The sequence below is a fragment of the Pristiophorus japonicus genome, chromosome 1, assembly GCF_044704955.1.
Source record: "Pristiophorus japonicus isolate sPriJap1 chromosome 1, sPriJap1.hap1, whole genome shotgun sequence".
NCBI classification, from domain to species: Eukaryota; Metazoa; Chordata; class Chondrichthyes; family Pristiophoridae; genus Pristiophorus; species Pristiophorus japonicus.
Window position 1 is genome coordinate 124966934 of NC_091977.1, and position 14792 is coordinate 124981725.

Below are 14792 nucleotides of genomic sequence, written 5' to 3' on the forward strand. Positions count from 1 at the left end.
GCCTTCTGGGGTAGAGAATTCCAGATATTCACCACCCTCTGGGTGAAGAAGTTTCTCTTCATCTCAGTCCTAAATGGCCAACCTCTTATTCTGAGACTGTGATCGCTGGTTCTAGACTCCTCAGCCAGAGGAAACATCCGCCCTGTCAAGCCCTGTAAGAATTTTGTATGTTTCAATGAGATCACCTCTCATTCTTCTAAACTCTAGAGAATATAGGCCTAGTCTACTCAATCTCTCCTCATAGGACAATCCTCCCATCCCAGGAATCAGTCTGGTGAACTTTCGTTGCACTCCCTCTATGGTTAGTATATCCTTCCTTAGGTGAGGAGAACAAAACTGTGGACCATACTCCAGGTGCGGCCTCACCAGGGCCCTATATAATTGCAGTAAGACATAATTACTTTTACAGAATCATAGGGCCCGAGTTTGGTGAAACCTAAGTTCCACCCAAGTACCATCAAAAGGACCGCTAAGATCCTGACAGTACTTTGGGTGGAAGTTTGGTGGAAAAAACCAACCGATGGAAAAAATGGGCTTTACACACCGATTCTGGGCGGCAGGTCACATTCTGGGCGGCAAATGCAATCCTCGGCAAGGTAACACCTTGTTTCAAAACATAATAAAAAAACACTACAAATCCTTCAGTGGATCCCATCCACCAAAATCCCTGCAAAATAAATAAAGAAAACAGGTGCAGTAACCTTTTCTTGCAGGTTTTCATACTTACCATTCAGGTAAGACTTGCCTCCATACGGCAGTCTCTCCTGCTGCTGGAGCGGTGGAACACCCGAACCAACCTGTAGGCTCAGCGGGTGGGAGGACTTTTGTCGGCGTTGCACACGGCGCACGTCAGCGGACGCTCCCCAGCGGCGTGAGGACCTGACCCTCTCCCAGGGGAGAGCGCCCAGAAAACATTGAGACCGCCAAGTTAGCCAGCGGTAAGTCGACCAAACTTGCACCATAGAAATTTACAACACGGAAGGAGGTCATTTCAGCCCATCGTGTCTGCGTCGGCCGTCCAAGAGCTATCCAGCCTAATCCCATTTTCCAGTTCTTGGTCCGTAGTCCTGTAGGTTACGGCACCTCAAGAGCACGTCCAAGTATTTTTAAAATGTGGTGAGGCTTTCTGCCTCTACCACCCTTTCAGGTAATGAGTTCCAGACCCCCACCACCTACTGGGTGAAGAAATTTCCCCTCATATCTCCTCTAAACCTCCCCCCATTTACTTTAAATTTATTCCCCCCGGGGAAAGAGGTCCTTCCTATCTACTCTATTCAGGCCCCTCATAATTTTATACAACTCAATCAAGTCTCTCCTCAGCCTCCTCTGTTTCAAAGAAAACAGACCCAGCATCTCCAATCTTTCCTCATAGCCAAAATTCTCCAGTCCAGGCAACATTCTTGTAAACGTCCTCTGCACCCTTTCCAGTGCAATCACATCTTTCCTGTAATGTGGTGACCAGAACTGCACGCAGTACTCCAGCTGAGGCTTAACCAGTGTTTTATACAGTTCAAGCATAATGTCCTTGCTCTTGTATTCCATGCCTCGACTAATAAAGACAAGTATTCCATATGCCTTCTTAACCAGCTTATCTACCTGGCCTGCTACCTTCAAGGAACTGTGGGCCTGCATGCCAAGGTCTATTTGTTTGTCTACACGTTTCAGTGTTGTACCATTTAATGTATATTCCCTTGCCTTGTTAGACCTCCCCAAATGCATTACCTCACACTTATCCGGATTGAATTCCATTTGCCACTGTTCTGCCCACCTAACCAGTACATTGATATCTTCCTGCAGTCTGCAGCTTTCTTCTTCATTATCAACCACACAGCCTATTTTAGTGTCATCTGCAAAATTCTTAATCATACCCTCCAACATTCAAGTCCAAGTCATTGATATATACCACAAAAAGCAAGGGACCCAGCACTGAGCCCTATGGAACCCCACTGGATACAGCCTTCCAGTCACAAATACACCTATCAACGTACCCTTTATTTCCTGCCTCTGAGCCAATTTTGGATCCAACTTGCCACTTTGCCCTGGATCCTATGGGCTTTTACTTTTGTGACCAGTCTGCCATGTGGGACCATATCAAAAGCTTTGTTAAAATCCATGTAGACTACATCATACGCACTACCCTCATCAACCCTCCTGGTTACCTCCTCGAAAAATTCAATCAAGTTAGTCAGACACGATCTTTCCTTAACAAATCCATGCTGACTGTCCTTAATTACATAAGAACATAGTCTTTCCAGATGTTATAGCATTTAGCACTATGACAACTATTATCTGTAGTTTTCAAGTTAAAGCTTTAGTTTTGTTTTTGTATCTTTATGACAATTTGTTTCAGAAAGAATTAGAATGGATGGAAGTTGAGAGAGTTAACGTAAACATGTTGCTACGTCGTAAAGGAGATAACGAGCAGTTTTCTGGTTTGGGCCTCATAGTTCAAAGGGCAGAGTGAAGGCTTTGTATTGATTGTACCTGAGAGAATAGGGACAAGAGAGATGAAACGATTTTCACAGGAAGAAACCCTGGGTTAGTGTAAACAGAGTGACATGTGGTCAAAATCGTAAGACATCTTTAGGGCGGGCTTTGTTTTGAGAAATCGAGACAAAGGACTAGAAGCCTTATTGGATATTAAGTTTTATGGGAAACCTCTATAGGTCAAAAGGTCTTGTCAATATCCCAGGTAAGGCCCACCCCTAAAAATAGAATAAAGGTAGCCTCTTCAAGGTTGCTCTCATAGATGGTGTGAGGGGAGAGAGGAACAGAAGTTGAGTTGGTTGAATACACTTCCCATGAGTGGTCCCATGCTTTACCGAAGGAAGCTCTAGACAGAGAAAGAGACTGCAAGCCAGAGAACAGCTCACGTGCGCCAGATGTTTGTCCAATCAAAATTGATATCAACTACCTGTTACAGTTATATATTTTTGCTATATAACTAAAGTGTTATATTCCGTCTTAAACTCTGATTAAACACAACATATCCACTAGATTGGCATTACAGTCGATCCTGATTATTAAAGTGACCAGAGATAGCCTTAAACGTGGCTATTTCTAACAACATGTAAGAATTTGAAAACAAGGATGAGAATTTTAAATGTATGACATTGGCGTACCGTAATGGCAGGGGGATGGGAACTTATGCAGGGAGAGAGAGGGAAGTAGAATGGGGGCAGAAGCAAAAAATAGAAAGGAGAAAAGTAAAAGTGGAGGGCAGAGAAACCCAAGGCAAAAATCAAAAAGGGCCACATTACAGCAAAATTCTAAAGGGGCAAAGTGTGTTAAAAAGACAAGCCTGAAGGCTGTGTGCCTCAATGCGAGGAGTATTCGTAATAAGGTGGACAAATTAACTGCGCAGGCAGCTATTACGAATATGATATAATTGGCATTACGGAGACAAGGACTAATTAGCAATCTTGTTGTGCGAGGCCCCTTGGGGAAGAGTGACCATAATATGGTAGAATTCTTTATTAAGATGGAGAGTGACACAGTTAATTCAGAGACTAGGGTCCTGAACTTAGGGAAAGGTAACTTCAATGTTATGAGACGTGAACTGGCTAGAATAGACTGGCGAATGATATTTAAAGGGTTGACGGTGGATAGGCAATGGCAAACATTTAAAGATCACATGGATGAATTTCACAATTGTACATCCGGTCTGGAGTAAAAATAAAATGGGGAAAGTGGCTCAAGGGAAATTAAGGATAGTGTTAAATTCAAGGAAAAGGCATATAAATTGGCCAGAAAAAGGAGCAAACCAGAGGACTGGCAGAAATTTAGAATTCAATAGAGGAGGACAAAGGGATTAATTAGGAGGGGGAAAATAGAGTATGAGAGGAAGCTTGCTGGCAACATAAAAACTGACTGCAAAAACTTCTATAGATATGTAAAGAGAAAAAGATTAGTGCAGTCAGAATCAGGTGAATTTATAATGGGGAACAAAGAAATGGCAGACCAATTGAACAAATACACGCTATGACGTCACTACCGCTGAGTGACAGCGGTGGAGTCTCGATCCCGCCCCAAATTCCGTCCCTCAGCATGACTTACCACCACACTTCTGCCCCCACTATGACCGACTTCTGTTCCAACTTTTAAAAAAAAATACAAAGTCCCGAAAATCGATGGAAAGGCCGCCTCAACACTCCCAGCAGCAAAAATTTCAAAAAAAAGGTAGGTGCACCAACCTTCTGGTGGTCCTGAATTTTGGCCCCTATGTGTGGTAAAGTATCAGTGTTTCTATGTAACAATCTGGCCATACTGTACTTCAACACTGCTGCTAACAATTAGAGCCAAACAACCTTCAGAGATGCCTAAATCTTAGTATGAACACCAACTTGCGCTTGCGCAAAAAAAACCACAGAAAGATTGCAAGATTTAGGCATTCCATCGTGAGTGTAACATCATTACACTGTGAAATTGTGAGACTTGGCAATACTGCAACAGCATCGCTATTCTCAGCATTTACTTGCATTTCTGTCCCAAAAAATCCAGTAAAACCATATATACAGCATGCGCAGAACATATGTAAATACATCCCTAGGATTTTAAATATTTGTGTCAAAAACTATAAATTAAAGTAAAAATGCTGGAAGCAGAAAAATGGGAAAGGAAAGACTAAATATAACGGCAGTAGCATAAGGAAGTTGCTGCATTTAACAGTGGTTGTAGAAGATGGCCATTTGTACAACAAAACTTGATGACAGTGGGAAAGGTACAAACTCAGATGGTAAAAGTCTTGAAAAACCTTCTGAACCTGTTCCCCTACCAAAAAGCTGCACTTTTTGCATAATAGACAGCTGGAATGTATATATAATTTGAGATTCAAATCCAGTGGATTACGACCATTTCCAAATCGGTCAGTTGTGCAACTTTAAATATGCGTTTATTTTTAACAACTCGTTCTTATAACATTGATTATTATGACAGAAAAAAATTGGAATGTTAAAAATAATAGTTTAATCGAAAGTATGTCTCAAGGACCAGATGACACTATAAGAGTAATGAGGATCACCTACTCTAACTTTCACATGTAGGAAAGCCTAACTGACACTGAATATCAGGTTGGTAAAATAATGACTATGCCACAAAAATACTGCAATTTTACCTGTATTCTTTCCTCAGCCTTCTGGGTGCACAGCATCATGATACTAAATGTCAATGTTGTTATCAATCCACTGAGAAAATGTTGTAAAATAATACTTAGCACAGCTGCACCTAGGACAAATACAAAATAAATTGAAATTGAAACTTTCTGACATTTTATTGATGTGTTGTGACATAACAAGGGGAGGAAGCATGATAAGAAACCTCTTCTACTATGACATATTAAAAAAATATAGTCAGGAATATCGCCTCGAAGCAAACACCTGGATCTGCTTTGAGCAGAAGTCCAAAAATATTCAAATCTGGAATTTTTGCTGCTGATGTTCAAAAGCAAAAAAACACAAACCACTAATTTCATTACAAAACTGGGAAGTGATTCAGGAATTTATCCAATTAAATTCAAACTATAATAAAGGTCTGATTAATGTATTGTCATACATGGGGAAGGGATTACGTTTCATGAAAACCTGAACGCCCAGCAGCAGCATTTCTGTTGCAACAAAAAAGAAAAATATGGAAGCTTTTAAAAGAAAATGTAACAAATGTTTCCATTCTTGTCTTACTATTATCTTTACTTATGATTAGAGAAATTGAGTGACAAACTTAATCTGGCATTAACTATTACACCACAATAACCATATGGAACTTCCAATTAATAACTTGTTCTTATTGGTATCTTATTTGCTATCAAACATTGCAGGACTATTTCCAGGTGTCAGGCACAAAGGCCTTTTTTCTGAAGTTTAGACTATTTTAAGGAAAATTGTTTAGTCAGAGTTGTGTACCAAATCATTCATAATGGGAACACAAAAAAAAATCAAAGGTAAGCCTCTAAATCAAATGGAATATTATACATGGTAGGATTTAAATTATAGCAATTTGTCATTACCAACAGCAAAATACATTATGATTTAATATTGTGTACTATATTGCTCTTTACAAATTACTAAACAGTTTAAGCAACATTCTTTACATGAATGCATCAAATGTTATCAATCTATAACAATGCACAGGTTGAACATTAATAGCACCATTTTCAATTAATTTATTTGGTTGGAAAATCCCATTGCACTTAAAAGAGATAGATATGGAAGGAGAGTGAGGAAGAGCATGACAAATAATGTGGAATAAAAAGGCAAGATACCAACCAGAAGCATTTTTCAAACTTTTTTTTTAAGATTTTCTCTCCTTCTCCCCTAGTGATTCACACTGGGAAACAGTTCCATGGCACCAGGATTACAAAAATTCAAATGTTAAGGATCGAAACTCAATGGCCTAGAAATGCGAGCAAGCTCATGTTTGGTACAGGTGCAGCGTCCTGAATCCAGAACGTCAGAAAGGGGGGGTGCTCGCCGATGAGCTGTTTGGGTCGCCGGGTGGGGCCTCGCCACCGTGGAAGTGTTCAGGTGGGGCCTCGCCACCGTGGAGTTGTTTGCGCGGGGCCTGTCGCCGAGATGTTCGCGGGGCCCGCCGCCGAGCAGATGTTTGCGCGGGGCCCGTCGCCGAGATGTTCGCGGGGCCCGCCGCCGAGCAGATGTTTGCGCGGGGCCTGTCGCCGAGATGTTCGCGGGGCCCGCCGCCGAGCAGATGTTTGCGCGGGGCCTGTCGCCGAGATGTTCGCGGGGCCCCGTCGCCGAAATGTTCGCGGGCCCGTCGCTGAGATGTTCGCGGGGCCCGTCGCCGAGATGTTCGCGGGGCCCGCCGCCGAGCAGATGTTTGCGCAGGGCCTGTCGCCGAGATGTTCGCGGGGCCCCACCGAGCAGATGTTTGCGAGGGGCCTGTCGCCGAGATGTTCGCGGGGCCCCACCGAGCAGATGTTTGCGCGGGGCCTGTCGCCGAGATGTTCGCAGGGCCCCGTTGCCGAGATGTTCGCGGGGCCCCACCGAGCAGATGTTTGCGCGGGGCCTGTCGCCGAGATGTTCGCGGGGCCCCGTTGCCGAGATGTTCGCGGGGCCCCACCGAGCAGATGTTTGCGCGGGGCCTGTCGCCGAGATGTTCGCGGGGCCCCGTTGCCGAGATGTTCGCGGGGCCCCACCGAGCAGATGTTTGCGCGGGGCCTGTCGCCGAGATGTTCGCGGGGCCTGTCGCCGAGATGTTCGCGGGGCCCCACCGAGCAGATGTTTGCGCGGGGCCTGTCGCCGAGATGTTCGCGGGGCCCCGTTGCCGAGATGTTCGCGGGGCCCCACCGAGCAGATGTTTGCGAGGGGCCTGTCGCCGAGATGTTCGCGGGGCCCCGTTGCCGAGATGTTCGCGGGGCCCCACCGAGCAGATGTTTGCGCGGGGCCTGTCGCCGAGATGTTCGCGGGGCCCCGTTGCCGAGATGTTCGCGGGGCCCCACCGAGCAGATGTTTGCGAGGGGCCTGTCGCCGAGATATTCGCGGGGCCCCGTTGCCGAGATGTTCGCGGGGCCCCACCGAGCAGATGTTTGCGTGGGGCCCCGCCGAGATGTTCGGGCAGGCCCCGCCGCCGAGGACCTGATTGGGCGGGGCCCCACCGCCGTGGAGGAGTTCCTTGTCTGGCCTGAGGTAGGTGGGGGGGAGTCGGGCAGCCAAGGTAAAGGGGAGGGAGGGGGGCCGGGGCGAAGTCGTGGCAGGGCGAAGTCGGTTCGCCAAGGCGGGGGAGTCCAGATATCGGAACATTTTCCGGTTTCCGGACGACCCCGCCATGGACCCCGTCCAGATTCCGGAACATTCTGGATCTGGAACTCTGAATTTTGGAGGTCAAACCTGTATATGAGGCAGAGACAGAATGATTCCTATACCTAAATGGCTCAAGACGCACCTGATATCGAGACCTCATGATTATTGAGCCAGTAAGCTGCAAATCCCAAATCTGCATCCAGCTTGCCGAGAAAAGGGAGGGGTGGGGGATGGGGGGGGGAATGGCCCTCGTGCATGAATGTGTGGTTTGAATATTTTAAAATCTTACTTTGTTGTGGCCTAACATGTGGTCCTTTAAGGAATGTCTGTTGGGTAGGAAGTAGAGCTGGTTTTCCTGAGTGCAGCCAGTTTCAGTCATGAGCCCTGCACATGGACTATTTGGCCTTTACCAATTTGGTGGGCAGCACACATCTGTTGTGTAATGAGTGTGCACTTCCTGCCCGCCATATTGGAGGATGTGCGCTGTGCATTTCGTGCCCGAATTACTTGGCCTAAATGTCTGTTTAAACTGTAAAGCTGGATTCATTTTGACACAGAACTACTGTGTGTACATTGCTAACAGTTTGGATGTGAAGATGTTATCTATGTATTGCTAAACATAATGCACTGACCTCATTTTCTGGATGAAAAAAGTTAACAAACGAGACACTACAATGGTTTGAAAAATCTTTTTTTTAAATCTATTATCAAACACAATGAATGGAACTCTCTCCATCACATAGCAGCATGTATTTAGATTTGTGTTCTGTTTCACTCTGTAACAGATATTTTAATCCACAGTACATAACCTGAATGATTCACACCCTAACTATGTAATTGCCTCTTTTCACTAGTCCAAAATCCACGCAATTTTTTCAAAAGGTTTTGAGATAAAAGATCTATACTAGTTTTATTTTCTATTAAGATAAAATAAAACAATGCCGCACAGTCCAGGAATGTCGCAGATTGATCCTTGGAGTCTGTGCGAGGTTAGCTGATCTCAGCTGGAGTGACATAAGGAGTGCCGCTCTTGGCCTTGGTGCAGCTGGGTTATAAAGCAGAAAATTGGCCAGAGATCCTGTTCCAGTGACACCTGCTGAAAGTACACATGCGTGGACAACATGGACAAAGACAACAGACTCGGCTGTAATGCCTCTCGTGACTGAGCAGCCTGCTGTCACTCACTGGCAAGGCACACACACATGAATAATGGCCGCTTGGTTGAGGTCCCAGAGAACCTATTGAACTGTAGCCCAGCTGAAGGAGACCTTTGTCTGCTCACAGCCTCATTAACACTGAAAAACATGGTCGGGCCTCATCACCATTAAATAGGTGAGCTACCAGCAATAATCACACTGTTTCTAGGCCAATTTGGGAGGCCAAGAAATCCAGCAGGACAGACAATGATCATGAGATTGCAGCAGGTCCTTAAAGGGGAGAGCTGGAAAGTCAGGGGATTAATGGAGCAGCTTATTTCAGTGTTGGAGAAGTACAAACAGCATATCCAGCAACATGCAGTTGAAGTTACGGAAGCTTTGAGACTTAAAATTCAAACATTAAGGATCGAAAAATGACTGCCAGATCTTCTGTCAGCTTTCCATTACTGTAGTTAATGATCCCATTAAGTAGCGCTACAAATGGCTACCTCTTGACCTGTATCACCCATAATTTGTGGCTGGGTTGCGGAAGTACATTGGCAGTGCTGATTGACATGAAAAGTGCATTAACTTTGTCAGTTGACCTCTATCCAATAGTTCCCCATCAGTTTCTGGTGAGAATGCTGGCTGCCTAAATCATGAACCACCTTAAAATCAGAATGGGTGGACTTCCAGCGGTAAGTCAGTGTTTTTTCCCTAATTTTTGTCCCACCACTGCCGCGTTAATGTTTTAAAAAAAAACAGGACAGTAACGAGGCAAAAAAAATCAGCCATCCAGAGTGGGGAATTGTTGATGGGAATGCAAATCGGGGACAGGGCCCAAATTCCTAAATTGCAGGAGGGTGAAAATTATGCAGTTTGCAAACAGGGACTACAATTTGGGGTGGAACCCAGATCTGGCAGTTTTCCCCTCTGTGCACACTTAGTCTGAAATCAGATTTGGGAGGTGGGGGGAGAGGAGTGGGCAAGTCTTCCACCAGTGCCCACTATGTCCACAGCAAGTTTGGGAGGAGTGCCGACGGACGTTCCTCAGAACAAGACCCGATTGGCCCAATGGAGCCTATCACAGTTGAAAGCAAGCATGGGTTCCACACTGAGCATTCTAAAGACTCAAAAGCTCTTAAAGAACAAAGGTAATTGATTGTAAAGGGGATTGATAACCGCTCTTTGATCCAGGGTAAGGAGTTGGAAAAGGGCAACATAGGAATAGGAGTAGGACATTCGGCTGCTCCAGCCTGTGCCGCCATTCAATGAAATAATGGAAGATCAGTATCTCAACTCCATTTACCCGCCTTGGTTCCATATCCCTTAATACCCTTATGTAGCAAAAATCTATCCAACTTAGGTGACAGATCAGGGACCACAAACAATCTTAGCGAGGGAGTGTGGGGCCAGCAAGCAGGATCAGCAGGGAGAGAGAGCCCAAACTAATGCAATCTCTAAACCATCAAGGCCAAAGAGGCTCAGCGGGGGACTCAACCGGTTCGGAGAAGGGGATGAACGTAAATCATCTGTTACTGTTAGGTTGGTAGCAGTCCATCACAGAAAGCATTATTCAGCAGAAATCTCCATCTGTAGTTGGGAGGGCTGGGTGCGGGGGTGCTGGTTGAAGTTGGATGCACTAACCCCTGAGAAAGGCTTTCATGGGCATAAATGCTTTCAGCTACTCGCCTGTCAGTGGTACAATTAACACCACGCCCAAGGACATTTCAAAGTCAGGTGCAGGAATGCTGGTATACTGTGAAAGCTGAGAGGTATAGTGTCCACTGGGACATGCAAGAAAATGAGGCAGGATCTTGGCTTGCAATTAATAACTCTCAGTACATCAGGAATATTTTGAAAAAAATTTTAAAAACAGATTAATAGCTTGGAATCTGTAATAACACAGAGGCTGTCAGCGCTCATCGTTATTACTGTGTAAAACTGACAGCAGCTTCTGACGTCCACACATGCACAATTAAACGCAGAAGTCCAGAAGTTGCTGTCAGTGATACTCTGCTCCTCCACAGGGTGCGCTGTTGCAGTCTTCGCCGATTGAATTTAGAAATCACTGATTTGTCGTGAACTTCAACTATTTACACATTCTCTCTGTAAGGAACAATGAACAAGGCTTAACTTTATCAATCAGTAGTAACTGAGTTTTTAACGTCATACTAAGTCATAATTACTGCTGAACAACTTCTCGGACCCTGAAAAACTAATTTTACCAGTGTGGAGTCTCAGTCCCTCAGAATAACATTTAAAAATTGCAGTTAATTAATTAATTTTTATAACGTTTTAGTTCTGATATTTATGTTTCCCCCTTAACCCCATTTGTAGGCCCCAATTTTTATTTTGCTTTCTGTACAATGATTTAAATGTGATTTATATTCCCTGTTTCTTACTTCCTGCTTTGCTGTCTATGAGAATTCTTCAACCTGACTGGTTGTTTAGTCTCCCTGCTGCTGGACGCCACAGATTCCCTGTAGAAGGCACCAAATTCAAACTGACATTGAAAATGAGGAAGTCTGCACTCTGGAGCTTGCTAAATCTTTGTGGGCAGCTTTTTTCAAGGTCAGCGGTGAGCACTGTTTCTACGCCGCTGACCACAAAATCCGGGCCACTGTATTGCTAACATTCTTGAAATTTCACAAACATCAAATGGAGGAGATGGAAATATACAAATGATTAGCTATAACCCACAATGTTGTTAATCTTTCAATCAGCCAAACTGCTTGGAGCACCCAGTTACCTTCTATATGCTACACAGAATTTGAATAAAAACTTGTCAAAACTCTGACGATTGCTTAAAGGGGTGTCACATCTCTTTTGACAAAGCTATTGAAATAAATAGCACATTTACTGCCAGTCATGACATGAAAGATCAAACCATTTTTCTGATCTTGTTTATCATCCTTGGCATCAACTTTGATGCAGTGTGTAACCTATTGGAGTTGTCTGCAAAGAGCAGCTTCTAGATATTATTACATTATATCCTTCTCCCAAGTCAACTTCTAACTATTTTTTTGACATTTGTGTTTCAAAGTCGTTCTTTAGCCACCTTATTTGCAAAAACAAGTAGATTAAATAAGCCTTTCAACTGGCTTTTGCAAAGATAGCAAACAAACAAAAGCAGGAGAAAATCCCAGGAGTAAAATCTGTAATAAAAAGCAGGACACTCTTTTTGTCAAGGTATCTAGGTTGTATGTCCATCAACAATTCAACTCAGGAACACATAGCACATCTGTGCTTTTGTTTTATTTAAAGATATTTTTTGAAGCCTGATTAATTCTGTGCATCTGTGAACAAATGCTCCTTTTGCCACCAGCAATTTTGGTAACTATATTTTTATACCATTTACTGCAGTGAATTTAGGAATCTTGTTGGTCAGTGTGCGAGTTATTTCATTCTTCAATCCTCTCCAACTCAATCCCTTGCTTACTCATCCTGTCACTCATTCTCTTTCCTCTCTTTCTTCAGGTATGTCCTCTTATTCTAGCTGCACTGTTACTCTTTCCCTGCTACTTGCCCCCTTCCATCTCATTGTGTGAACACTGGGTCCAAAAATCACTGTTAGAGCTTCAACTAAAAGCAGCACCGATAATGCAAAATCAACCCAAGAGCCCAGAATTACTGCTGATGTAAAGCTTTATGCCGGCAGCAATTGCAAAATGCTGAATAGAGACTTTGAAGTGTGGACACTAATATGCTCAAATCATCCATGGGGGTAATTAAGCTGTAGATTGGGTACTTAAGAGGAAAGCACCCCATATTGCAGCAATAATGCATCACTGGTGTACATCTTGCACAAAACAGGTCTTACTCAGTGAGGAAGCTGGAATTTCCATTTAAAGGTGAATTGGTTCAAATTTGATTTAAATTGTTTTCTAGGTTTGATAGCATCCTGCTGGCAATGGACTTGGATGAGGAGGGTCAGCAAGAGCAGGAAATGGTGGTATGTGATGGCAAGTGGCACGTGTGGTATACAGTCAAGTTCTGCCACTCTGTTACAAAGCTGGTCTCCTGTAGCAGGCATAACTACCCGTTAATGACCACAGGGAGCCATCGTCAGAGCTGCGTCATCTCCTTACAGAAGACCTCCACACAACATGTAACAATTCTAGAGTCCAGAGAGTGTTCCCATCCAGCGTGTTGCCTCTATACACAATGGTGTATCCTATGTGACTCAAAAGGATTTTCAAGAATCTCAGCAGGGACATGGTGTGGAGCCACCAGCGCAGAATCATGCGAGTCAACGTCTGCTTCCTCATAGGTTTGCTGGTTGTCTTCATTTTCAAGTAATCACCTGTATCACCAATATTTGCAAAGCAATGAAGAATGGAACGATGACTCTAGGGAGACTACAGCAGCCATTAGTCATGACACTTAAGTGCTGATCATAGAATGAAACAGAGCACAGGTACAACAAAACTCATACTACAACTTGAATTATTAAATATCCCATTAGTATCTTGAAGCACCACATCACATGTATGGATGAACTGATGACAGCCTTACAGTAAAATTCCTGAATAATTGTTGTCAGCTGCATGCTCCATAGTTTTACCCTCCGAGATCCCCTGGCGTGCTCTCCTCCGTCCAAATAAGAGAAATGAGTTCATGGATTTGCGTCAATAGTGCTTCTCCGCCATGCTTTAGTGCTTCAGCGGGGAGTCCATCTGCTCCTGAGGCCTTGTTGTTCTTCAGTTGTCGGATGGCCTTTTCAACCTCATGCCGCGCTGGGCTTGTGCTCAGGTGGTGGCGAGTAGCATGCTGCGGGATGGAGTCGAGGACACTCACGTCAAAGACAGATTCTCGATTAAGGAGATCTTCGAAGTGTTGCTTCCAGTGGGCACTGACTGCCTTTCTGTCCTTGATGAGTACTTCGCCATTCTTGGCCCTCAGTGGGGTAGGACCTTGGGTGCTTGGGCAATAGGTGGTCTTGACTGCGCTAAAGAATCCATACATGCCATGGACTATGTACAGCAGGCACCTCAAAGCACTGGAGAAGTAGCACCAGCAAGATCCTGCAAAGCCATTGGCAGGATAGGTGCACCAACATCAGTGTTCTCACTCAGGCCAACATCACCAGCATCGAAGCATTGACCATGCTCGATCAGCTCCGATAGATGGGCCACATCATCCGCATGCCCGATACTAGATTCTGAAAACAAGCACTCTACTCGGAGCTCCGACACGGCAAGCGAATCCCAGGTGTGCAGAGGAAATGCTTCAAGGACACCCTCAAAGCCTCCTTGAAAAAGTGCAACATCCCCACCGATACCTAGGAATCCCTGGTCCAAGACATCTCAAAATGGAGGAGAAGCATCCGGGAAGGCATCAAACACCTCGAGTCTCTTCGCCTGGAGCAAACGGAAGCCAAGCACAAACAGCGAAAGGAGCGCATGACAACCCAAGCACCCCACCCACCTCTTCAACCATCGTCTGCCCCACCTGTGACAGAGACTGGGTCCCGCATTGACTCATCAGTCACCTGAGAAGCATTAGTGTGAAAGCAAGTCATCCTCAACTCCAAGGGACTCCTAAGAAGAAGAATTTCACCCTGAAAGAAGGCCTCAGCATGGAGTCAGTGAGCAGCAGGGCATCAGGGCAGGGTAATATACGAGTCTGCTCATGCTCACACTTTTCCACTTTGGCCCTTAAATCAAAGCTAACATCAATGCCTCTGTTGACCTCAACAACTGCCTCATTTCTTCCTTTGATGCTTTCCTCATCACCAGATCCCGACAGTCTCCCATCCCCACGGTTCCTCGGTACAATAGTAATCTCCGTGCCCTCAAACCTGCTGGCTGTACGCTGTAACATACCTGATGAGTAACTGGCCTAGCTATCTCCAAATTTGGCTCAAGGTTTATAGGTGCTCCATTGCCAAGCCCTCTTACTA

At 44.7% G+C, this 14792-nt stretch overlaps 1 protein-coding gene across 3 annotated transcripts in view; it reads right to left on the bottom strand.

Annotated features, from left to right (window-relative positions):
• Positions 1-14792, bottom strand: part of mfsd3 (major facilitator superfamily domain containing 3) — a 99679-nt gene that overhangs the window by 44619 nt on the left and 40268 nt on the right. For all 3 annotated transcript variants that reach the window (XR_011593596.1, XM_070882874.1, XM_070882865.1), the window contains exon 5: positions 5114-5223. Coding sequence is in view for 2 of the 3 variants with exons in the window: in XM_070882874.1 (XP_070738975.1) it covers positions 5114-5223 (110 nt within the window). In the remaining variant the exon portion in view is untranslated. The remainder of the gene's footprint in view (positions 1-5113; positions 5224-14792) is intronic.